Source organism: Dipodomys ordii, unplaced genomic scaffold (assembly GCF_000151885.1).
Source record: "Dipodomys ordii isolate 6190 unplaced genomic scaffold, Dord_2.0 Scaffold24, whole genome shotgun sequence".
NCBI classification, from domain to species: Eukaryota; Metazoa; Chordata; class Mammalia; order Rodentia; family Heteromyidae; genus Dipodomys; species Dipodomys ordii.
In genome coordinates this window covers 14,127,613-14,155,101 of record NW_012267240.1, presented here as the reverse complement: position 1 = coordinate 14,155,101, position 27,489 = coordinate 14,127,613, and the positions used below count along the sequence as shown (strand labels likewise).

General features: G+C 38.8%; 1 protein-coding gene across 1 annotated transcript in view; it reads right to left on the bottom strand.

Annotated features, from left to right (window-relative positions):
* St8sia6 (ST8 alpha-N-acetyl-neuraminide alpha-2,8-sialyltransferase 6) overlaps window positions 1-27,489 on the bottom strand; it is a 121,947-nt gene that overhangs the window by 9,129 nt on the left and 85,329 nt on the right. The window contains exons 4-5 of the mRNA XM_013014600.1: window positions 24,092-24,178; window positions 2,104-2,265 (exon numbers count right to left, since the gene is read on the bottom strand). Of these exons, the coding sequence (XP_012870054.1) occupies window positions 2,104-2,265; window positions 24,092-24,178 (249 nt within the window). The remainder of the gene's footprint in view (window positions 1-2,103; window positions 2,266-24,091; window positions 24,179-27,489) is intronic.

The following is a 27,489-nucleotide window of genomic DNA, read 5'->3' as shown; positions in this document are numbered from 1 at the left end:
GCAAGGCAAGCGCTCTACCACTGAGCCACTTTCCTAGCCCCTAACTTGTCTAGTATCCTGTTATTTATATCATACTTATTGTATGAGCCATACTGTTCTAAGTGCAGAACTTAGTATCATATTTAATCCACACAATCACTTTAGGAGAAGTTTTACAGATGGGGAAAATGGAGGTACAAATCAAAGCAACAAGCTCCAAAGAGGCAGAGCTGGAATATAAACCCAGCCAGTAGGTTCTAGAGAACCTACGCTTCATCACCACACCACACACAGTTTCCTTCTCATCAGTGGCCTGAAATGCTCACTTAATTGTGTGCCTCCTTTTCTCATCTGGCAGAGTGAATGGTTCCCAGACACCCCAGGCTTCAACTTACCAGCGACATTCTAGCTCAGGATACCTTCCGATAGAGTTTACCCACAGGTACCACAATAAATTCCGAATTTTATAGATTGGGTAGAATGCATACGCTCTTTATGGTACAGTAGGAAAAGACCATTGAGGGAACTCTAGCTCAAATTAAGCAATGAAAATAATGAATTTTTTTTCTGGTTTCTTGGTCAATGGGGAGGAAACATCCTTGTGTATTAGAGTCTTCTGCTCAGTAGGAGTGGAGATAAATTACAAACTTCAATGTTCCCTAAAAATAACCCTCTGAAGAAAATGCAAATTTGCACAGCTCCACTGGCTGCTCATTGCTTGCTGTGGCTGAAAATCAACTTGGTTGCTTTCCTTCTCAAGGAACTTGGCAAAGTTCTTGGAGAGGAGTTACTTTTCCATTGTCTAATCAAAAGTCATTGTGAACTGGTGTAAAGGGGCTGTGTGTGAAGAATGGCAGAGGAGAATGAGTGGAAAGCAAGGTTGAAACAAGGTCAGCTCCACGCTGAACTGCATCCATGAAAGGTGCTGTGGCTCAGACCTCTCATCCCAGCTACTCAGAAGCCTGAGTTTGGGATGGTTGTAGGTAGAAAACAGCCAAGGCAGAAAGGCAAGGAAACTCCTTTTGACCAACAGCGTGGCTTGGTGGCCGATGTGGGAAGTATGAATAGAAGCATGAGGAAGGGGAAAAAAGTGAGATACTCTCATAAAATCCTGACAACAAAAAAAAATGGGAAGAGGCCTGAAGGTGTGGTTCAAGTGGTAGAGTACCTGCCTATCAAACACAAGGCCCTGAATTCAAACGCTAATACTATCAAAAAAGAAAAACAAAACCAGAAAGCAATGGTCATCTTTACAAGTACCAGTAGTGTTGAGGCAGAAAGCCCAGATACTTCATGTCATTCAAAGACAAGTCAGAGGAGCCCAGGACTGGAAGTTAATCCTTCATGACATAAGGGACTTCTTTGTAGGCTGATACTGCATTCAAAATTGCCTTTTTTATATATACATTTTTTATTGTAAAAATACTGTACAGAGGGGTTACAGTTACATGAGCAAGGTAATGAGTACATTTCCTACCAAGCATTGTATCCTCCTCCTTTGTTTTTCCCCTACCATCCCTTCCCTCCCTACCTCCACAACTATACTCCCCTCCTCCCCACCTAAATTGTAAAGTTCGGTTTTCAACATAGTGTCTTGTGCATCTCATTGTTACAATGGGTCAACCCGTATCCCTGTTTAAGCATTTTGTTTTTTCCCCTCCCCTCCCCAAATTAGAAAAATGTATATACAAGATGCAGGGCACCAACATCAACTACAGTGAAAACAGGGGTTATACCGTGGGGGAGGAATATAAAAAGAAACAAAAAAAATCATGTGGTACATTATAAATACATTAGAAACAATAGCAAGCAAGAAAAAAAACCACTTGTGTCCCTATCTTGGGGTTCATTTCGCTTAACATCATCTTATCTGGTCATATGCACCTTTTCTGCTTGTCCCAGACATATTGCCTTTCTAGGGACTGTGAATGTAGCTCAGTTGTAGAGTGCTAGCCTAGCATGAGCAAGGTCCTACATTCAATTCCCAACATGGCGTAAACAAGGAATTGCCATTTTTATAGACTCACTATACATATTCTATACAACACACCAGAGTATAGTAGTGTTTAAATTATTCATTCATTATTGCCAGTTATAACTTAAAGCTAGAGAAAATTCACCCACCAGCCATTGTTACTCACCACTGGAAACATATGGAAAATGTTCTCTCTGATTGGGATTTGCTTTTTACTTTCCACCTCGTAAGTCATGTTAGTGCCCACTGGAGTGTTGTTCTGAGAAACCACGAAGTTTTGGATGGCATCACAACAGGAAGTAAGTGTTGCTCTGAAGCGGGTAAGAACATACGTGAGACAAGAATATGACCTAAGAAACCAAAATCAGAGACTAGAACAGTTAAGACAAAAGATGGTTTTGACCTGCTGACATTCAAAAGGAAGATAAGTCATTCACAAGATGACAGTGTGTGTGGATGTGTGTGTGCATGCGCACACACATGCGTGCACGCGCGTGTGTACTCACACACCAATCCTGGGGCTTGAAATTAAAGCCTGAGTGCTATCCTTGAGCATTTGTGCTCAGCCCCACTTCCAGTGGGCTTTTTTTTGTAATTAATTGGAAGTAAGACTTTCACAGACTTTTCTGCCAGGGCTGGCTTTGAACCATGATCCTTCAATCCCAGCCTCCTGCTTAGCTAGGATAACAGGCTCAAGCCTGTTTTTGTTGTTGTGTTGTTGGTCATGGAGCTGGAACTCTGGGCCTGGGCGCTGTCCCTCAGCTCTTCAGCTCAAGGCTAGTGCTCTACCACTTGAGCCACAGCACCACTTCTGGCTTTTTTATTTTTGCTTATGTGATGCTGAGGAATCGAACCCAGGGCCTCATGCATGCAAGGCAAGCGCTCTACCACTGAGCCACCTTCCCACCCCCGCAGAAGACATTTTTATCTCATTCAAATCTCATTAATCTGGATGGAGAGTGAGGTGGAAGGTTCCAATGGCAGAGCATGTTAAATCCACTCAGTGCCCCTCTCACCAATTCAAAACACTCATTATCCCAACAGTTGTAAATTTCAGCATCACCTTGTAACCCTAGGGTTATCATAATCATAAAAATTGAAGGTGCACTATAGAAGTTCACGTTAACCTCAGTAACATTTGCCATAGTTTCAGTTGGTCCAAGTCAACCAACATGCAAGAATCTGACTATCTTGGTTCTTTCAAGAGAAAGAAACCATATTCTTATATGTTTTGATGTAGTGCATTGATACAACTCATCTACTTCATGGAAGTGGCGCTGTAGCTCAAGTGGTAGAATGCTCGCCTTGAGCTGAAGAGCTGAGGGACAGCGCCCAGGTCCAGAGTTCAAGCCCCACGACCGACAAAAAACAAACAAACAAACAAAAAAAAACAACTCATCTACTTCATTGTTAGTTATTATTGTTAATCTCTTACTGTGCCTAACATAAATTGGACTCTATCATCAGTGTATTAGTATAGGAAAAAAATAGAATATATAAAGTTCAGTACCATCAGTGGATTCAGGCAACCTCTGGGTATTTTCAGGCATTATCTCCTAAGGATAGGGGAGGACTACTTACAGGAATAATACAGAGTTTAGGTTAAGAACAGCATTGTGGATCTTTCTGTCTGCCTGTCTATCTCTGTTTCTCTCTGTATCTCACTCTCTCACCCTCTCTCATTCTCTGTCTCTCTCTCCATTTCTCTGTCTGTCTGTCTGTCTCTCTTTCTCTCTCTCCCTATCTCAAACCTATGTTGCCCAGACTGGCCTGGAACTTCTGGGCTCAAACCACTATCCTGCTCAGTCTCCCAAGTAGCTAAAACTATTGGTGTGGACCAAGTCCACTTATTGCCTTGCTCTTCTTGAGCAAGTTATTATCTTCTTTCTAATGATCATCATCGTCTATGTGTTTTAGAGATGGAAAGACAGTATGTCACCAAGCCGATGATGAAAAGATGAACTTGATATCTTCAGATCCTGATCATATTCTGGTCTTGATCATGGCAGCCTGTCAACTGAATTTTCTGCCAACTGAATTTCCTATGTCATCTCCTAAATTAGATAGGGACACAACTTTCTGATTCCCTTTTTCTAGGCAGGACTGACAGTTCACTTTCAGGAAGCCACTATCAAAGATGGACTGTTATCCCACTTTTAAGGTTAAAAGTCATTAGGGGGGAAATAAGGCAAGAAATAGAGTTGAGGAGACAGGGAAATTACATTATTTTAAACAAATATCAAAGGGGTCAGACTCAGGATTTCAAACCCAGAAGTAAACAAAATGCAGTATGCTCTCCTCTCATAATAATTCCCTTGAAAGAAAAGTTTTTAAAAAAAATTTACCTTTCAAAGGGGTTTCAATTCAGTCTGTCAATTTGAATGTATAGTGATCAATGTCAAGAGTTATGGGAGAGACTAAACCTGTCTTGTCCTTTATTTTTATTTTTGTTTTTATTATCTTTAAGGAGTTGTACGAAGTTTATAAATACAAAGCATCTTGATCAGTATCACCCAAAGTGATGAGGCAGTGTATTATATTGGGAGAATCAAATTTTCCTCTGAAATGGTGTAAATCTGAGTAGTTTTCATAGGTAGGTAAAGACAGAAAAAATGGAAGGCATGTCTGCTCCAAAACATCCCAAAAGTTATTTGTGTTTTGGGTGGGCCTCAGCTGTTATATACACCCATAAGCAATGTCACGGTTGTGGGTTGCCAGACTGACATAATAACCCCATGAATTCCTCCAGCACAGAAAGAATAAAGGCAGTACATAACACCTGCCATTTCAAGTCTTAAACTCCCATTTCCTGCCTACAAAGCATGGCATGTTTACCTCTACTTTTCAACTTCTCTTTACATTAACTCTCTTGTGCTGAAATAAATCATTGTTAAAAGTTTAAAGAGAGAATAATATTAAATCATGAGAGTAGTTATGTAAAGAATTCTTAGGAGACAAGTCCAATAAGAAGAAAAATCATTATATATCATGGTGTGTGTGTGTGTGTGTGTGTGTGTGTGTGTGTGTGTGTGTGTGTGCGCGTGCGCGAGTGCGCATGCCTCGGCTCTGGGAACTGAACCTAGGGTCTGGGTGCTATCTTTGTGCTTTATTTTGCACTCTTACCACTTTGAGCCATACCTCCACTTCCAGCTTTTTTTGGTGCTTAATTGGAGAGTCAAGTCTCACAGACTTTCCTGTCTGGGCTGGCTTTGAACCACTATCCTTAAATCTCAGCCTCCTGAGTAGCTAAGATTACAGGCATGAGACCCTGGTGCTTTGGCTTATATTGTGATTTTCAAATAAAGTGAATTTGAAATTGTCATTTCTTACAGAACATGAAGGAAAATAAGAATCGGTGTCATGCTACATTTCAAAATTATTGTAGAATGAAATTAATATTATTATTAAGATATGAATCCTGGAAGGTGCTTTCAAAAAACCCTTAATCTCTAACAAGTGAATGTCAAAATACACAGAATTTACATTTTGTTTATATAATTCTCCATAAATGAGGGTGTCAAAATGTCTCTTGATAATTACTCCAGTGTTCAATCAGCCTTAGAGTCCAGAGACTCTTCCATTTGCACAAATAAACTCTTGTTTCTTTGGATCACCTTATAGGAAAACTGTACATAACTGAAAACAATGTTTAATTAACTGTTCAATCTTGGAAGCGTTTAGAGAATGGCTTCTTAAGATTTCCCTAGTAGTAAAAGTAGTTCATTCTTTTCCTCATCTTGTTCCTCTTTAAACCTTTAACTTCTAAAAGATTATCTTTAAGTAGTTGTACAGAGGGGTTTCAATTCACCATGCCAGTTTACAAGAACAATGTATCTTGATCAGTGTCACCCCTTCCATCATTCTTCCCCTTCTCCTGTCCCCGCCCACCCCTGCAATTTCCCTAGTTCCATTTTCACATATATACATTTAGTAATGTGACTGCAATTGACTATACTTCCTCCCTCCATTCATCTACCTCTCTTCTTGACCCCCTACAATTCAGAGTTTTCTGGTATTCATTTTGTGAAGCTTTAAGTTAGTTGTTCAAAGCAGCTGCATTGCATACACCATGCTTTAGTTAATAGGTTTGCATATATATGCATCTGACCGTATATTTCTTCAAATCCTGTCATACCTTTTCATGTTACTTACAAAATATGTATGTGAGCTGGGGCCAACCATCAGACAAGAGCTAGTGAATATTCAGTGAGAGCTGACTATGGTTAGACTCCTTGCAGCTTGTCCTTCCTGTGTTCACAGTTCTATTATCATTCCTTGGTTCTGAAGGGCATATTTTTATACATCTTTATACATCTTTTATACATATATTTATCCATATCCCTGACTTTGGTCCTTTTTGAGAAAATACAATGCTCCAATGTGTCACATTCATTTTAAATTCATTATTCCTAATCCAATCATTCTCAGAGAATGAAAAAAATTAGTGCCTCAAAATTGGGACTTCAACAATGCTTCTTATCAGCTACCCCATTTCACAAGATGGTATATTCTTCTTAAATCAATTCTGCCAGTTGCTTATTCTTTGATTTCTTTCTGCTTTAGAACCTACCATTTCTAAAAGATGGTTTGTGAAGGTTGACAGATCAAAATAATGGTGATGACGTGGTGTTCAGTCCAACACATGGTACTAAGTAGCTTTTAATGACAATTTTAATTTGACAATAGTTATTGTGACACACTGTAATTCAGGGATCCTTTTTATTTTTTGTAATTTTTTTCGTATGTCCTCCAGCCTCCCTTCTGTAGTGCTTATTCAGGAATCCTTATGTGCTTACCGTTTTAAAAGTCTGTCTTATCCAGCATTGTAACAAAATTTTCCCCTTAGTTTTGAGCTCCTGTTTTACTGGGATCCAATGGTCAAAGTACCCTAAACTCTTGTCATCACCACTTTCTCCACACTACCCATGCTCAAAATGGGGTTTCCTCTACCACAAACATAGAACCAAGATGTTGGAGGGTCTGGAATTCCAGATTTCAGAAGAGTTCGTAGGTTTCCCACAACTGCTTAACTATCAAGGAGTAGACTGGTCTCGAGAGAAGCCAGCCTTAATACTTTTAGCCTTGGATCTGAAAAAAAAATGGTGCAAACTTACCTTTGAACCACAGATTGCCTAATTCAAAAAAAGGATACTTATTAGGTTTATGAAAATCCATATTTTTTCTTTTTCAACATAGGTGGTATTTCCTTTGTTTTTATTTTTTGTCTTACTTATGTTTTCATTTGTTTAGAATCTCAGGTCAAAATATTCCTTCTGTTGCAAATGATTTCCATGAAATGTTAATGACTCCTTAAAGAAGACACTGGGTTGCTCACTACTGGACAGCCTGAATGCTAACGACCCGCAGGCCCCAGCCCAGGGCTCACAGGCTTCTCTTCTATTCAATATTCTTAGAGATTCCTTAATGAGATGTGGGCCACTTAAGGTGACAGAAAGGCTGCAGGCTCTTGTCGGTCTGAACAGAAAGCTCATTTTCCAGGATTCTTTCATGGACAATGATTCTAATGAGGGTCTTAGGGAAAGGAGTTTTTGAATATAAGAACCTGCAGAATGTAAAGGACTTATTTACTATTCAAACCTTTGCTAACAAAGCAGTCTCATTTTAGTCCTTCATCCAAATCCACAACATACCTAGGCCAAGCAATATGCCAACTGCCTCTCTCCTGTTCATGCCCCTTCCTTGGCTTTCCTTACCATTTACAATTTTAATAAGCAGAAATTTGTTTGATTCCTTTTATTTGTGCTTTTTCTGTGGCCTGCCCCTACAGTATAAACAGACCAATCATCATCATGTAGTTAATCTCACTGCCTGCCAAATATTTTATGTAAATTATCACATTTATACATGGCTTATCTAATAACCCTGCCAACTAGGTACAGTCAACATTCTTAACAGATAAGGACAAGAGACACTCAAACAGATGATACTATCAAAGCTAATAAGTCACTAAGGTCACATTCATTCATTCACTCTTTCATATTACTTTTTTTGTGTCAGTCCTAAGGCTTGAATTCAGGGCATTGGCACTGTCCCTGAGCATTTCTTTGCTCAAGGCTAGCACTCTACCACTTGAGCCACAACTCCACTTCACTTCTGGGGTTTTAGTGGTTAATTGGAGAAAGAGTTTCATGGGGTCTTTCCTGCCTGGGCTGGTTTTGAACTGCCATCTTTAGATCTCTGCTTCTTGCGTAGTAAGGCCTGCAAGTGTGAGCCACTGGAGCCTGGCATCACTCAGATTTCTTTAGTACCTTTTAAGAATGGAGTACTCTGAGAGGCACTATATGCCCTGGTCAACAAGATGATCACTGAGTACTGTACCTTTACAGGCGACATTAGGATGATGAATTGTAAGTCAGTAAATGGTGAAGCCAAGACTCCAACTCTTACTCTAAAACCTGCCTGCGGTGCACGCACTACATAGATGCATGTGAGCGAAGCTCCCACTGAAGGATCTAGGAGAGGTTAGCATGAACAAAATGTTCTGGACTGAATCACCATATCTTATTATCCAACAGATTTCTTCTTCTAGATTCCACAGTGCATAATTGGAAGTCCTTCTTAGATAATAAAGTAGGAAAGCTGTAGGTGTCAAAGGACTGTTCTACTACAGTCCATCCACATTAGGCAGAGATGCCTTGGCTCAGCCTCCTCACCCTAGTGACTCTCCCTAGATCTCCTGCCCTAGTGACTCTGCAGACCTTGTGTGTCATAGGTTGGTATAGGCAGCTGCCTAAGCTGAGTAAGACAAGGATCAATGTGTGAAACAAATTAACACACATCTCCTGGACAGCCAGCAGGTGCTATTCATGACCCAAGGCCATGGAGATTACAACTTACAAATGACTAAATATAAATATGAACAAAATGTGGATGGGCCAGATTTCTAGGAGTGTAAAAGAGACAGACCCAAGAGGTGCCTGGCATCTTGATATCATTTTACTCTCCTATGGAATGAGGCCAGAGTAGCTCTGATAGGAGCACATGGGAAGCTCTCTTGGAAGACTCCGTGAAGGTGGTGTTAGCACAGTGCCCACCCAGTACTTTGAAGACTCTTGATGAACACTTGTTTACTGAAAGGGTCTATGTAGGCTTGGAAGGAACACTTCAGCAAATAGAGGGTGGGCGCACAGGGAGGAAGTTTGTCTGGGAAGTGTCTGCCAGTTACTAGGAGAGCATCTTTTGAAAACTGGGTGACACAAAGCATGTGGTTTTAGGGTGTAAAGGGGAGAGAGACAGGTGTGAGATATATTTACTAGGTGTGAAGAATGAAAATAAGGATGAACAAGAGCTTCTTGGGATAAGACCATAGCTGAGCGATAGGGTCACATCTTGGCCTTCCTCAAAGCTCCAATGCATCCCATTGGAATCCATTCATTTCACAAATACTCATCTACAGACACTCATCTTTCAGCCACCACACTGACTAGGCCTGGAATAAACCTATCCTTGCCCTATCTTATCTTGAATACAGAGTTAAGGTGAGAAGTAGAGGACCAGCTGTGGTGTTGCACACTTGTAACCCCAGCAACTCGGGGGAGGTGAATATAGGGAGGATCAGGACTGGAGGCCAGCCCAAGCAAGAAATTATCAAGACCCCCAACTTAATCAAAAAGCGTGGCATGATGGCTTGTGCCTGTCCTCCAAGCTGCACAGAGAAGCCCTAGAGAGGAGGATAAAGTCTGAAGTCACCTCCAGGAGAAAAACCAGGAGATCCTCTAGGGAAAAGAGCAAACCACAGTAACAAAAGTTGAGTGAGAAGAGCTTCAGGGCAAAGCAATAAAGGTGACTAAGGGTTTATTAGCTGTGGCCTAGAGGGAAAGGTCAGCCAAATGTGAAGGCTTTTTTTTTTTTTCTAGAAAGAGTGACTGAGCCGTAGGAAGAAAATCAATAGATGCTTGCACAAGCAAAGAACAATTTAATCTCTCCCCCAGAGAGCCATAGAACATATTATATTCATAAGGTTATCCATATCTGAAACGGTAACAGAAAGATATTTAATTAATGCAGAGTTTTTTTTTTCAATATTGGTTTTTAAAATTTTCAGTTGTGCTAATTGCAGGAGATAGGTAGAAAACTTAAGGAGAAAGAACAAATGGAAATGATAATAAACCCAGGGAATGTGGCAAAAGGAGGTGGAAAATAGCTTGAGACACAGAAGCCGAATAAAAGAAAGAAGAGGGAAGAAATCCCTGAGAAAAGCGGAAGAGAGTAAGAGAGAAGGTAAACTTTGGTCAGGTGCAGAGACCAGGCACGGAGATGCATGCAGCTTTTAGAGAGAAATGCAAACCTGCACATTATTACATCAAACCAAGCAGGGCAAAGACAGCAAAAAGAGACACTTGCTAGAAGTCCAGTCAAGAATAATATAAAAAGAAGAAACATGATATAAAACATAATATAAAAAGAAGAAACATATATCACTATGCTTATAATAGTATATGCCTGTAATCCCAGCTCCTAAGGAGATGGGTAGGAAGACAGTAGTTTGAACCTGACTTAGGCAAAGTTAGCAGGAGACACTATCTGAAAAGCAAACTAAGAGGACTAAGGCTGTGGCCCAACTGATTGGACACTTGCCTGAATAACACCCCCATTAACAACCCAACTTCCAAGAAAAATGAAACAGAAGAGCCTCAGATGTTAAGTTTAAGCCTCCTGTATACAGATACATAAATAATGGTAGCAAATATACACATGACCTTCCACCAAGTATTTTCCATATTAATTTGTTTAATCCTTCTACCTTCTATTGTCATCACTGCTACTGCAGTTTGCAGATGTAGAGGCTGAGTCATACAGCAAAGTGACCCACACAGCTAGAACATAATATGACTGGGATTTGAATTCACACCCTTTAGTTCAAACAGGAACTTAACATTCCTCTATCTTTCTTCTAAGTGTGGCCTTACACTGCACAAATAAACCATAACAGAAACATACAGAGGGGAAAAAAATCACAAGCCACTTACCACTCTCACAAGACATGTGGATTAATTCAGAAAATATATCTTGAGATAGTCTTAAATTGTGATCCAGTGGTTAATAATAAAGAAACAAATGTGTATCCAAATCTCTCCCCCACAGAGGCCAGGGAAGACATAGCTGGATATAGGTAGGGAGCCAAAGAGTAGGAACTGGAATCCATAGAGTCAAGAATTTCTACCCAGACAACTAATGGTGTGGGGATGGATGAACTAAGACAAAAAAAAAATAGACCTGGGAGGGGAGGAGTAGAGGGTGAAGAGGTAGGTAGGTTAATGGATGGATGAATTGACAGATAAATAGATGATAGATAGATAGACAGACAGACAATGGATAGATGATAGATTGATGGATAGATAAATAGATGAGTAAATGGATGGTAGACAGAAGGCAGATAGATGATTGATGGATAGATAAACTAGATTAATAGATGATAGATGATGAGTAAATGATGGGTTATAGATAGATGGAAGGATGGATGGATGGATGGATAGATGGGCAGATAGATTCACAGACAGACAGATAGATAGATAAATAGATATAGATATAGATGATAGATAGATGGATGGATAAAATAGAAGAGTAAATGATGGATGGTAGATAGATAGACAGATAATAGATGATTGAAGGATGGATAGATTAATGGGTGATAGTTGATAAATAAATGATAGATGGAGATAGACAGACAGATAGACTTACAACATATTTAAGGGATAAAACTGTAAAACAGTTTGTGATTGGCTGGAAGTGGTCTCCAAGGAGGGCGGATGAGGGGCTAGTCTGGGTTTTTGACTGGGGTCCCCAGAAAGGCAGAGATTCTTGCATGGAAGTGCTTACGCAGGGAGAGGGGAGGGGAGGGCAATGCCTGTTGATACTAAAGTACTAAAGCAAAGCATGACTTGTAGTTACAATCGAGATGGAAATAGGATTGCACTGAGGAAGTGGAGCCAGACAGTGAAAAGAACAAGTTGGGAAGTCTTTGAAGGCGAGAGAGAGACTAGAGCTTCTGGATGCTTCAGCTGCATCTGGGATAAGCGCAGGGTGACTGGTGGGCCAAGTCCCGTATCCTCCCAGGGCTTAAACTGTGAAAGCCAATTGCGAATTACATAAATGTGAAAAAGCAAATTCTAAAAATACAAAATCAACTGCTAACACAAATGTGAAGATTTCCGAATATATTTTAGTTTTTCAGACAAAACAAATCCAGGTCACTGCCATTATTGTTCAATGTGTGAAGAGAATATAAAGGAGTCACTTTATACAAAATGCCTGTTGACAGTTTATACTTTTATTTAGTGAGATAATTTAGGGAAGGAAAATGAAAGAACACTAAGAAACTTTCTTCTTTGTCCTTGCTGATATTATCTAACATCATATTGAGATCCTGAATTAAGTGTAAGTCGATGAAGGGTTGGGTAATTCAATGAGGAATCTTCTGTGTAATTATACCAATATGCCTTTTTTTTTCTTTTTAGAGACAGTGGGGGTTTGAAGTCAGGGCCTCACATTTGCTAGGCAGGTGATCTACCACTTGGGTCATATCTTCAACCCTGTGAAGGATTTCTTAAGGAAAATGTTCCCAGTGTATTTTGTGCTGAGGCCACTGTCTTTCATAAAAGGTCTGTTGCTTCATGAACAAGAGCTCACTAGACCAAGCGTGATTGCATACTCAATGGAAAGTAAGGCACACATATCTCAAAGGGCTTCATCCAGGAATGGGGAAACCATCTTTCTTTCTGCCAGGAGCCATTTGGATATTTACCACCTCATCCTCAGGCCATACAAAGTTATGAATATAGGTATATGGCCACAGGAAATGGACAAGGAGCATACATGACACATACATGTCTTTTCCATCATGGACCAAATGATTTCCCGGATCATATAAGGCCTGGACATTCCCCATCCATAGCTATGGCTGGCTGCTGGCGTCTTGTGCTGGTGGAGATAGAAGTAGGCAGGCCATGCTCATGGTCATTCAGGGAGCCTGGTTCACACACAAATGGTCCTATAGCCTACTAGAAAAGCCAGTTCTATCTCATAGGAGTGCTTCTAGGACAGCTATTAAGACTTGCTAATTCAGCACCTGCTCTTTGGGGTTTCAGACCCCAACTCTCAGCTTCTCTTTTTGCCTGGCTTCTGGAGACTGGTTACCTTTGTTCCTGGTTTTTAACCTTCTGGCTTTCTTTCAGATTGTGACTTTTCATCCTTATCCTCAGGCTGTGCCAAAGAGAACCTCAAATATGAAGCCTCTATTCACCCCTTGAATTTTCAGCACCGTATGAAGTCCTAATTGTAGGCTACATTATCTGGAATGTGAGACTCTAAATTCTGTGTATGCTTGGGATGGTTAATTTCTGGAAAAGCTAGCATCATTTTTGATGAGACCTCAAGAGATACAAGGACCAGCCATACACTGTTCATATAAAGGTAAGTCCTTTTCTACTGAAACTAACATGCTGGGGACTGTATCTTAGAAAGTTGAAGCTTAATTCTTGCTGCTCTTTGTGACCTATTTTCTATCATGAAAAGATCAAAGAAAGTTCAAACAGAGCAAATTGAATAGGAAGTGTGTGTTCCTACCAAGAGCAAGGCATAATCCATATGAAATAATCACAAAAGAAAAACTAGGGCATATATACATTCTCCCCAGGCAGAAAGTTGGAACTAAAACTGCTGCCAATTCATTGCTATATTATAGACATATAAAGTTGATTATCAATGCCAAGAGTTTAAACTAGTTTAAGTCAAATATGAACTGAAAATTGGCAGATGATATTAAACTGGAAATAAGAGCCATCATGTAATGAGACACTAACACACAACAGATTCTGGGCTGGAAATTTGGGATAGTGATATTTGTAAGAATGTACAAAAGCAAATAACTCCATTTTGTTAGTGAGCAGCCAGAAATGGACTAGCCTGGTAAAGAAGACTAGTGCTACAGACAGCCAACAAGTTAATATAGTGCCTCTAAGATGTTCTTGAGAGTAGAGATGGGAAGGAGAAAATTGGGCAGAATAAAAGAAGGGGTGCTGACCAAGAAGTAGTGTACTTATAACCTGACTCATGGAATTTGTGACTCCTTGGCACACCTACTTAATAATAACAATAAATTCTTTAAAGGGATGTTCTTGTGAGAATTCATCCCCTCACAGAGGATACCAAATTGATATTGAAGTTATTTCCAGCATTGCATTGGTGGCTCATGCCTGTATCCTTAGCTACTTGGGAGGCTTAAATACAAGGATCATAGCTCAAAGCCAAATTAAGCAGAAAAATCCTCAAGACTCTTAACCTCTAACTAATGACCAAAAAAAAATATCCAGAACTAGAGAGTGGCTTCAGTGGTAGAGTGTTAGAGAAAAAAAATTTAAGTCCTATTGTAGTCAGAAAGAAGGAAGTGAAATTAAAAAAAAAACTAGAAAGATCTTAGTTTCTTTTGGTAGAGACATTTTCCAGTCATTATTCCATATTCTATAAAACACATAGATCATGAAATAACAAGGCCTGTGAATGAAATGATCTCACACACAATGAAAACGAATCCTTATAACCAGTGTTAGGTCCTAACACTGATTATTCTTGGTATCCACAAGAAGGGATTATACCTCTCTTCTGCTGCCGTAACCTGAGAGACACATGATGGGTGGAAGATGACCTTAGAAATATGCTCCAGAAGAAGAAAGAGAGAGACACAGACTTCTTCCTCAGATTCACTAGCCCCGCACTGGGAAAACTAAGACAGCACTCCAAATGCCCAGGGCTTTGTCTGTGGTACTCCTGGATGTGAGTGCTTTAGGAGACTGAAGACAGTCTTTGAGACATTTTCTTCTAACTAGTCTCATTTTCTTCAGCCTTTCCCACTGAGATTTTTCTATTGCATACCAAAACTGCTCCCATTGGATAATATTGGGGCATGTAAGCACTGATTTCATAATAAGTTAGCATATCTAAATATGACCAATCTTGTTGGCCAGATTTGTGTATGTTGTTAGAAACCTAGATGAAGGAATCAAAGTGCTTGAAGCAGGGTAGGCACAGAGGAAGTGCTGTATGAAAATGAAAGAAGACAAAGGACACAGAGGAGGAAAGGAGGAACTGGCAAAAGCCAAGCAATCCACTAGAAGGGGAGAAACAAAGGGAAGAATCAACACTTTTAGAAAACTTGCCTTCAAAATGAGTAGAAAATAGCGTGTGTGCGCGCACATGCACACCCACCCACCCACCCACCCACAACACTGCTAGATTTTAAACGTGTAGAAGGTATAAGGGTAGACAGATCAATGGAAATGAGAGTTCAGAATTAAAAGCTCACAGTTATGGTAAATCAATTTTTTGCTAAGTTTCCAAGACAATCTAGTAAATAATTGGCACTTGGATAAATAGTATTGGTGTAAATGGATACAGATTGGAACCGTCTTATACAAGATAAAATAATTTGTAAAATGGATCTTAGGTCCAAATGAGAAAGCTAAAATTGTAAAACTATAGGCATATATTATGATTTGGGTCAGGATATGTTTTCTTAGATATAAAACTAACAGCACAAGTAACAAAAGATAAACAAATTGGATTCCATAAAAATTTTGAAGTTTTATCAAATCGTTTAAATAGGGATACAGGTGGACCCGTTGCAACATTGAGATGTACAAGTCGTTATGTCGAAAACGAACTTTACAACTTTGGTGCAGGTCGGGTAGCAGGGAGGATTAGGTGGGGGGGGGATTAGGTGGTGGGGTGGAGGGAGGATGGGAAGGGATGGGAAGGGGAAACAAAGGAGGAGGCTACAAAGCTTTATAAGAAATATATTCATTATCTTGCCCATGTAATTGTAACCCCTCTGTACAGTATTTTCATAATAAAAAAATTTTTAAAAAAAGCTCAGGGACAGCTCCCAGATCCAGAACCAGTATGAAATTAATTAAATAAAACATTTTGAAGTTTTATGGTTAGAAGGACATGACCTGGAATTGGAGGTGTAGCTCAAGTGATAAAGCACCAGCATAGCAAGCGTTGGGCCCTGAGTTCAAACCAAAATATGAATTCTAATAAGAAAGTAAAGTACTACCAAAATATGAATTCTAAAAAGAAAGTAAAAAAGCAAGTTAGAAAACATGCTGAAGCCTCTTGGTACAATTTATATACACTAATAAAACTACATTTCGAAAGAATCGGAGAAAATATTTGCAAATTATGTATCTGATAAAGAACTTGTGTCTAAAATACATAAAGAACATTTACAACTCAACAATAATATGCCAGTCCAATTTTAAAATGTATGACGGATTAGAATAGATACTTCTTCAACTAAAATATAAAATGGCTATTAAACTCATGAGAAGCTACTCAACACTGTTAATGACTAAACAATGCAAATCAAACCCCAAATAGAATATTATTTCACTCTTATTAGGAGCACAAAATGTTTTAAAGGGACAATAACGCATGTTGCTAAGGATATAGAGAAATTAGAACCTTTATAAACATGTTCAGGATTCTAAAATAGGGCAGCCACTTTGGAAAATTGTTTGGCAATTCTCAACATGATAGGTCTCAAGTTATTGTAATTCTACCCCTAGGTATATACCAAGACAAATGAAAGCACAAACAAATACAAATGTTTATATGAAAGCATTATTCATAATTACCAAAAGTCCAAGCAAGCCAACATTCACCAGTTAATGAGGGGTAAACAGAACAAGTTATATCAATGAGATAAAGGACTGGATTACTGATACACGTGCTAATGGGTGGATCTTGAAAACAGCAGGCTGAGGGGAAGAAGTCAATAGATAAAAGACGTGCTTTACCAAATACTTATATATTTGAAATTTCCAGGTCAGCCAAATCTATATTCAGAAAAGTTCTTAGGACTAAGGAAAGGAGAAAATGTTGCTAACAGGAATGAATTTCTTTTGGGGTTAATGGAAGTATACTGGAATTGGTAGAAATAGTTGTACAACACTCTGAACATACAGAAACTACTTTTTAAAAATTTCTTAAAAAATGTTCTAGACACTCTGATAGGCATGGCACACTTACAATTCATTTGCCTCATTTCTTTTCAGAGCCAGTACATCAACAAACTCACAGCTAACTGAGTTAGTATACCAGAGGCCAGTACACAAGAGCTGGAATTACGAGGATGGAACCATCTGAAAACATGAAAATGACAGGACATGAGAAATGAGAAAAGAAGAGCTGACACAATCTTCAGAAGATTTCTAGAAAATGAGGCTGCAAAGAGCCCAAGAACTTAGAGTACAGCAGATATCCAGCACATTTACAAATACATATGAAATATAAAATTAATGAATGAACATTTCCCATACGTTGCAATTTTGCTGAGTCTTAGCTCATGGTTCTTTCTGACCTGACAGTTACATAAGCCAAAATTCAACATGCACTCAACACACGTCTAAGAAGAGAGATTGAATGAGGACCAAACCAATGAGCAGCTCTGAAAACAGAGGGTTTTTGTTTCTCCCTGAATTTATGCACTAACAATTTTAAGTTTATGAAAGAGGAGCTCATATATTTGAATAGAACTAAACCAAAGTAAAGATGTAAAACAAAAACCCAGAAGAATATACTCAATCACAGAAAGAGAAGCTGAGGTGGATGGTGCCTGTCTGTGATCCCAGAACTCAGAACCTAAGACAGGAAGATCTTGAGTTTGAGGCCAGCCTGAGCTACATAGAAAGACCCCTTGACACACCACAGCAGATCTATTCCCTGAGATATTGTTCCAGTGTGAAAACAATGTAGAGCCATGAATATATACCAAGCAGTGTTGGAAAGAAAAGAAGATCTGAAAGGCATGGCAGCCTTAAAGGATGCTTATCTGGCATAGGCATATAGAGCAATATGTGTAGTAGTACACAAGTTGGGAGATAAATTTTGCAACAGAGCTGGGCATTGGTGGCTCACACCTGTAATCCTAGCTACTCTGGAGGCTGAGATCTGAGGATCAGGGTTCAAAGCCAAGCCTGGGCAGGAAAATCCATGAGACTTTTTTGGGGGGAGAGGGAGCCAGGAAAAGCATGTTTATTGACCAAAATGCCAGAAAAAGTAAAGTGACAAAGAAATGGCTATTTCAGAAGAGACAATGGACTCAAATTTTAAAGTCAGATTGTGTTACAGATAGAATATCTCTCAACAGTATTAAATGTGTGATTTGAACTCATTTCACAACTCAACTCTGCTTGCCCTAAAAATCAGACAAACTTTACTTCTAAAGGGTGGTTTGTAGATGCTTATCTCCAATTAACCACCAGAAAACCAGAAGGGGCGCTGTGGCTTAAGTGGTAGAGTGCTCACCTTGAGCTGAGGAGCTGAGGGACAGTGCCCAGGCCCAGAGTTCAAGCCCCATGACTGACTTAAAAAAAAAAAAAGAAGAAAAGAAAGAAAAAAATTTCAATAGAATTTAGAAGGCCAGCGAATCTCACATGAGTTCTTACAGTGAATTTCATATTCTGAGACTAAGGAGAAGAATGAGCTCTATTGGGGGCAAGAGTTAGCTTTCTATTAATAAATATGGTAGAAGTAATGACCTGGTGTGGATTTAGTTGCTTTTCTGAATTCGCAAGCCTGCTGTATAGCATAACAAATAGAAGATGATAGGACAGGACATTAGCAGTGAAAAATGGTCTCTCCAAAGAGGAAATGAAGAAAAGAGGCTTTTGCAATCCGATGCTGACCCAAAACACCTATCAGAAAAAGTACACATATCCTCTCAAATTTGAAAAGAAAGTAAAATATGTATTGCTTTCAGCTGTCATCATAGTCACTCTGAATGATCATAAACAAATGTTTCAAGGGAATGGGAAGGAAGAAAACACGCGTTCAGAAAAATGGAAGTAGTCTCATATAATCAAAAGATGTTTATAATAGAGACGATTTTGCTTCTCTCTGAGAAATCTGAGCAACAGAACAAAATACCTGGAACATCATACCCTTCTTTAAGTGTTGTCTGAATGAAAAAGCATTAGTTTGCAAAGTGGTAACTGCAACAAATACTAATATTGCCTTTAGAGAAATGTTTCAATAGATAACTAAAAAAGTCATGGGTCTGACTTCTTGTAAGACATTAATTGTACCAAGTTAGATCATTAAAGAACACCCTGGGGGGGATTGGGTGGGGGAGTGGGGGAGGCTGGGAAGGGATGTGAAGGGTAAACAAAGGAGGAGGCTGCAATGCTTGATAAGAAATGTACTCATTATCTTGCCCATGTAATTGTAACCCCTATAAAAATAAAAATTTTAAAAAATTAAAAAAAGAATACCCTATTTATTTATTTATTTATTTTGGGGGGTCCGGTCGTGGGGCCTGAACTCTGGGCCTGGGCGCTGTCCCTCAGCTCTTCACCTCATGGCTAGCACTCTACCACTGAGCCACAGTGCCACTTCCGGCTTTTTTCCTTTTTGCTTATGTGGTGCTGGGGAATCCAACCCAGGGCCTCAGGCATGCAAGCCAAGCGCTCTACCACTGAGGCACCTTCCCAGCCCAGAACACCCTATTTTAATGGAAGAAACATGTAGTTTTAAAAACTTCACATGTGTAATACTATATTTTTCCAAACAGATAAAATAAAAATGAAAGCATTGTATTAGCTGTTATGGTAGAGGTATCCATCAATATACTAATATAGCACTGGCAACTTTTCTTGAGTACTTAATACAAGGAAGAAAATAGAATTAATTTCAAGAAATCTTAATTAAGTCAAAGTATCCTAAGGGGATACTTTTGAGATTTAATAAAATTGTGAGTACCTAACAGTTACCTGTGACAAAGAAATCAGGCACAAAATAACCTATTTTCCGAGTCATTTGAAAGGTACCTCATTTTCTTAAGACTTTAACATGTGCATTTAAATTACAGCCCTGTGTTCTCCAACTAAGTTTTCAGTAAACACATGGTTGATAATATTCAGGCTCTTAGATTCCAACACCAATATGACAGTGTTTAAATAAATCAGATAGTCTTAGAGGATCCAAAAGAAACTTAAAGCAAAATAACAATATATGTATTTCTGAACAAAAAAAGAAGAGGAAATAACATGAAAATTAATGCTGTTTCCTTGTATGCATTTAACTCTGTAATTGATTATACAAAGGAACACAGCTCTTTTAAGTTAGGAAACCATTCAAGAAAGCTAATTCAGTCATTACCATGTAAGTTACCTAGGGAATATAAGACTAATTACTAAAGCTCAGACATCTTGGAATGGTTTAATAAAGACTGCTTACCAGAAGTTTCCAGAGCTTTACTAATGAGCTTTAAAAGGTGAAGTTGAAGAAGTGGGGAAGAGAAGGAGGGAGAGACATTCCTGATCATGTTTAGTGTTTCAACTATTGGACCAGGACAGCTCAAGCAAATAATGAGGCATTGGGTCCAAAACACAAAAGGGATGGATGTGAAAAACAGTCATTTCTTAGACTAAAATGCAGGTAAATTCTCCACAAAGCATTCTGGGTTTTGGCTTGTGGTGGGAGACATCGTTTCTAAGAGGATAATCAATAATTATTTTTATTATTCTTTTACTTATTTTTGGTGCAAGAACTGGGACTTGAACTCATGACCTGCATGCTTGCTTGAGTTTATTTTTTTTCTCGATGTTGGCACTCTACCAGTTGAGCCACACCTCCACATCTGGCTTTATGCTGGTAAATTGAAGATAAGATCTTGTCTCTTGGATTTTTTCTGCCTGAGCTGACTTCAGACTATTATCTTCAGAAACCAGCTTCCTTAGTAGCTCTAATTACAGAAATGAGCCACTGTGCCCAGTCAAGGGAAAGTTTTTTTTTTTTTGTTTTTTGGGTCCGGTCGTGGGGCCTGAACTCTGGGCCTGGGCACTGTCCCTCAGCTCTTCAGCTCAAGGCTAGCGCTCTACCAGTTGATCCACAGCGCCACTTCCGGCTTTTTTCTTTTTTCTTATGTGGTTCTGAGGAATCGAACCCAGGGCCTCGAGCATGCAAGGCAAGTGCTCTACCACTGAGCCACCTTCCCAGCCCAAGGGAAAGTTTTAATAGCAGATAAATACACACTTTGTTGACTTTGGCAGCCTTTAGTGGTAAAAAAAAAATTAAATATATGGGGACAGGACACTTCTATCCTTCCTTTCAGCAGTATTGGGGTTTGATTCGGGACCTCGAGCTCATTCTGCTTAACTTGTTTGGCTCGTACTCTACTACTCTAGCCACACCTCCATCCTTTTTGTTGGTTATTTGGAGACAGTCTTACAAATTTTCTGCCTAAGTTGGTTCTGAATCATGGACCTTTGGATCTCAGCTTCCTGAGCAGCCATGAGCAGGGGCCACTAGTGCCCAACAAACCATCTAGCTTTTAGATTTTTTTTTTTGCCATTCCTGGGGCTTGAACTCAGGGCCTGGGCACCGTCCCTGAGCTTCCCGCCCCCCCCCCCTGCAAGGCCAGCACTCTACCACTTGCACCACAGTGTCACTTCTGGTCTTTTTCAGTTTATGTGGTACTGAGTAATCGAACCCATGGCTTCATGCATGTTAGGCAAGTACTCTGCCACTAAGCCACATTCCCAGCTCTAGTTTTGGGTCTTTTGACCACGGGTTCCACATATTTTTCAGATAGTTCCTAGACTTCTACTGTAGGAAGTTTCAACATCTGAGCTGGAGATGAATTTACTATATAGTCAGTTGGTTATAGTTTTCAGAATACGAGTTTTGTAATGTCTTCTGAAAGGATATGATTGCCTTTTTAAAGCTCACATTTTACTCCCCTATTTGACATAAAGTGCTATAAATAAATAAAATGGAAACTATTCAGCTACTTGACATCTACAATAATAGGGAATGTTTCTATATTACCAGCTTTATTAATAGGCAAAGGTCCCCAGATTTGGCTAGCTACACTAGTAAAAAATTAGGAAGGTGAATGATTTATTCTAATTTGCACAGACTTCTGTGGGGGACTTACATAATTTACCTTATAAATATTTCTACAAAGTAAACATTATAATATAATACATATTCAAGTAAAGAAATAAATGACATGAGGACTCTTCCCTCAAAAGACAACAAACAATAAATAGCAGAGCCCTGGGTGTTTATTTAAATTGTTCCTGAAGGGCTGGTTAGGCCACTGGGAAGTTGTCATGGTTATTGATGTACTTTTTATCCTGAGATGGTTCTAAGATAAAACATATCATCCATCTATGTAGCTTCTATCATGATCCACGGCAGGATGCTCATACAGCCTTTGATTAAAAGAGATGGATGATTTTTTTTTAAAGAAAGAGGAAACAAAGAACAAAAAACAAACTTGAAAGAGAAAATATTGTTTAATTGAGTCTAATTTTGTATGAGAAAACCTATGGAGATCATTGAAGGCCTGGAATATTATCTTCTTCCAGATAGGATTTACTTTGGTGTCTGTTACTTATCTTGGCTAAAGGCAGATCTCCTAAATCCAACTGAGGTTGGAAATAATTCAAATGCAGGCTTCAGTCTTTTTGAGAACTGGTCTCTTCTAGGGATCACTGGAAGCTCAGCTCGGTTCCTCTGCCTCTCAGACATTTTATATTTAGCGAATGTCTGGTGAGAAAAGGCAGCCCCAAAGGATGGGCTCACATCTCTTGACTTCTTTCTCCCTGTAGAGCTCAGTCCTGTAAGCCTCCCAGCCCTGGCAGTTTGCCAATACCTTTAAATCACTGTATAGTCTATTTTGTTTTGTTGATAATTCCTTCACGAGACTTGGTCTCAATCAACTTAACAACCAGCAGTAGACACTCCAGCACCCCTGCCTTGACTGTTGCTGTCACTTCTCATCTCTCCAGGTCATTATCTTGAAGTGGCCCTCTCTAGGTCAGTACCCCAGTGTCTACCTCTTCTTTTTTTATTTTTTTAAAACATATTCTGCACATGCAAAAAGCTCTCAGAATCGTTCTTGCTACCTGTTGGATTGCAATTGTCTACATAACTCTCTATCAGATCTCTCTGCCATGAGGATCTCTGAGATCTAGTCTCCAACAGGACTGGGTAGCCTAAAGTATCCTAGAGATGAAACCATTCAACAAGGATATCTCATAACCTCTCATCCCAGAATGACAGTTGAGGAAGATGCTTAGTCACAGCTTGCAAAATGTCAGGACACCTGTATTTCCACCCATCCACTTCCAGCTTTGACCCAGTCACAAAACCACTCTTTCACTCCATAAAGCTGACCAGAACCTCTCTCATACAATTAGAGGCAGCTAACTGATGGAAGGAAGGCCAGGCGGAGCCATGAAACCATGCCAACAAGAATGGCCATTCCTCAGAAAAAGAATAAAAAAAAACCCACAAAAACTAAAAACAAAAACAAAAAAACAGAGAGGAAGCATTCCCATTAATAATGCTTTAAATATAATACCTAAAGTAAGCTTTGAAATTATAAACAAGTAAAGTCATGTCTCTGAATTGTCATGTAATAAAATAACTTAGCACAAGTCGAAGCCTAGTGGAAAAAACAAGGGAAAATCAGAATGCAGATGACAAAACAAAATCTAGAATCATCTAGACCAGGCATGCATACACAATGACCCAGTTTTTTGAGAGGTGGAAGTATTGGGGGGTACATATGCACCCAAGCTGCCTACTGCTTTAATTAAAGTGATTTCTGTCTGTGACTGGGCTCCAAATTCTCCAAGCATAGTCAATGGCTCTTTAATGGTTAACCAACAAGCTAATGTCTTCTGATGTTTCTTCTTTACATTATGCTCTTCACTATCACTCTGCTATGAAATTAGTGATGAAAACTGTATAGAACTGTGTAAGAAGCTGAATTACTTTTTGTTCTCAAGTGATAAGGTTTAAGGATAAATATCATCCTACATGCTCCAAGAGTTCTGGAATGCTCTCACATCTTTTTTATTTACAAAATAAAATATATAGACATGTTACAAAGATGTAACATCATCTTAGATATAATGAAATGCATTAATTTGTTTTGGTGGGCTTAAGATTTGGGAATTGATCACAGTAGCAGAATTTTAAGCAATGGAGATAGAGTACCAAGCATCTCACATGAGGGACTTTTTTTTTTAACATTCTGATTATTTTCCTAACAAAAAAAGCAAAATATTTTTCATTCACATCACTTATGAGAAATCCTCTTACCTGAAGTTCTCATATTCTTCTGCTTGCCTTCTCCATGGACAGTTCTGTATATTTGTGATCATCTGAAGGTAATCACCCTCTGAGTACCTAAAAAGAGAAATGCAAATGTAAGAACATTTCACTTCATTAAAAACTAGAATGTGGAGATCTCACATGGTGTTTTCTTAGAGTACATTTCCATAATTTAGCCTTCTACATCATTTCTGACATCAAGTAGAAAAATTAAATACATGCTTACTTCACAACACCTAGGAACACACAACTTGCATGATGCTGGTTTTGGAATATGTGAATCACCTATTTCATAAACCAAATCCAATGTTGCAAACTGTGACAGCACACCACCTTGGGTATATACCTTATCATCATTGTATGCTATCTTTAACTCATTGACAAATAAGTAACACATCATAAATATGTAGTTAATTGATTTTTCAGATTGTAAGATAGTAGATTTACCTTGGGATTTATAGATAAAATTTTCTCCCAAATAACCTTGAGTTTTACCTTTGAAAAGTACATTTTAAACCAAGATTGGGATGAGAGAGTTGTGTATCAGCATGAAAATCTATAGAAGCATGGACAGCACAGACATCCTCACAGACCTCCCTCTTGCTGAAATTCCACCATCAAGGATGAATTCCTAAAGCAAAGAATACTGTTTCATCTTTTAAGGGTGTTCATTTGAAATGCAAATATGCCTTTGAATGAGAAAACTCTTAAATTACCTTTCAATTAATTTCCTCCTAGTCATTAGCTGCCAACTATCAGAGATCAAGGCTGGCCAACACTGAGAGGGAGTATATGTTGCTGAAGAGGATGGGGGAGGGAATGGGGAGTAAATGCCTTTGTCTGGGAAAATTACATCCACATCAGTAAAATGAAAGTTCTGCAAAGTTTATCTCTAAAAGAAAGGATTTCGTGGAGTTGGGGTATGAAGTCAACCAAGTGAATCCTTTGTTCCAGAAATTTACCTTCCTCTTGGGCTTCTCTCCCTTATAACTACCAACATGAATCAAAAGTGTTTTCCCTTGATTCCTACTGGTCCAGCCGAGAAAATCTGAAAATCTCAAAGGACTGTTAAATACTCAAAGAGAAGCAAAGCCAAGAGTTAGCATGGGAGAGATTAAAAATAGTTCTACACATAAAGGCTTCCAGCCCTAACAGATTTAGATCACTGCACGGCATCCAGTACTTGTCCTAGTACACGAAGTATCTTGAGGCACCAAGGTTTGACCCCTCAATCTGGTCCAAATGTGATACTTCCTAGTTGAAGTGAGTATTGTCTGTCTCTGCATGGTGGAAGATACTCAAAGATCCTTTGGAAATCACCATTAAACTCGCATACAAAAATCTACCCAAAGCTTTCTCAATATATTCTCTTTAACAGACACATAGTACCATGAATTCTCTCCTGTCTATAGAAACCTTATCTATGCCCAAAGTATGATTTTAATTCTTTTCATAATATTGGCAAGACAAAAATCAAAGCATTGTATGTCCAAAACTAAGTAACAAAATACATGTTCTCTCTCCCTCCCTCCCTTACTTTTGCTTTTTCTCTGTTGCTATCTTGCAAGCAATAGGGCTTGAACAAGGTTTTTTACCTTACCTTTGATGTAAGAGCATTTAAGCCATGTCTCCACTCCTTATTATTTATTTTACTTATTTCATTGCTTTAATTATTATTCAGATAGAGTTTGGGATTTTTTTCCAGAAGGTCTTGTATTGGGACCCTCCTATGTATGCCTCCCTTCTAGCTAGCACTGTTTTTACATTCAACTTGCTCACTGAAATGTTGTCTTGTTAGCTTTATTCCTGATTATATAACAAAATTTGATCCTCTTAGTCTCTCCTCCCAGATTACAGGCATGAGCCCCACTACACCTGGCTAATCATTTTCTCACTAATCTCAACTAAAGTAAAAGTGCAATGAGAGTGGGCCCAAATACAAATAGATTTTCTAATTAAACCAATGAGAATTGCAAATATATTTTGAATTGAGATAAAATGTAACAGGAAAAGTAAAGTACATAGAAAGTTGCCATCCTACCATGAAATTAAATGTTCCAGTTAAAATATTTTATTTAAATGGTACATATTAGTTAAAAAAAGAAATTAAATTTCTCATGATGTATGGCAAGGAGTAGTGAACTTGAAGACTTAAGTATTTATTGCTAAATCCATTGAAAATTTAAAGCAAAGGGACAAAGCAGAAAGGAAAATGAGCAAAGAATCAGACAGCAATGAGACTAACACCTCAAATGGCTTAATATATGTTTAAGAAAAAGGAGTTAAAGAAATGTGAAGAAATATGATGGAATTTTTCTTCAAATTTAATGAAATCTATAACTCCAGAGGTCTGAAAAGCCCAGCAAAACCAATGGACAAGAGATACAAACAAAACCAGTTGTTTAAGGATACAGGTGGATCTGATGCAACAATGAGAAGTACAAGTTGTCATGTCCAAAATGAGCTTTACAACATTGGTGTGGGGGGGGGGGAAGGGGGGGAAGGAGAAGGATTGGGATTGGGGGGGAGGGGGGAGGCTGGGAAGGGATGTGAAGGGTAAACAAAGGAGGAGGATGCAATGCTTGGTAAGAAATGTATGCATTATCCTGCCCATGCAATTGTAACCCCTCTGTACAGTATGTTCACAAATAAAACAAAATTAAATTAAAAAAAAAAGAGATACAAACACAAACCCGAAGAGATGTGAGAATAAAAGTCATTAGACCAGTCATCAGAGGAAGATATTAGAAGTAATTAGAGCAGAAACACATTATATATATTACAAACAATTATTTGTACATTATATACAAAGAGACAATGATAAGTGTGACAGCATACTTCTCATCCAAAACAATGGAAGCTGGAAGGCAGTGGAATGACATGAACACACAGAATGAGATTTATCAAAAACTGTCATTCCAGAATTCTCTGCACAAAACAAATGTCAAAAAGTGAAGGTACAATAGGAATTTGTCAGACATATGAAAGCTGAGAGGATTCACAACCCATTGACCTATAGCATAACCAAGGTTAAAGGAAGGCTTTAGACCAAACTAAATGCTCTTGAGTCTATTAGTTTTTACTTTGGCTCACTTTAAAAGCAGAGTTTGTACTAGTTTGAAATCATTCTAACCTGTGTATCATGTTTAGTCCGGATCATTAAAATTGTCATCCATTGCCAATTGGAGTACAATGTAAAATATACATTCGTGTTTGCAACATTTGACAGTGATACACATCTTCCAACGAATAGTAGCTGGCTCCAATTTAATTCAATATTGAAAGATATCAGGAGTTCCGGGAAGATGGTGGAGGAGAAGCTGGAATCTGAACAAGCTCTCGCATAGAAAGCAGTTTTAGAGTTCCAGTGAACAGTCCTAAGCCAG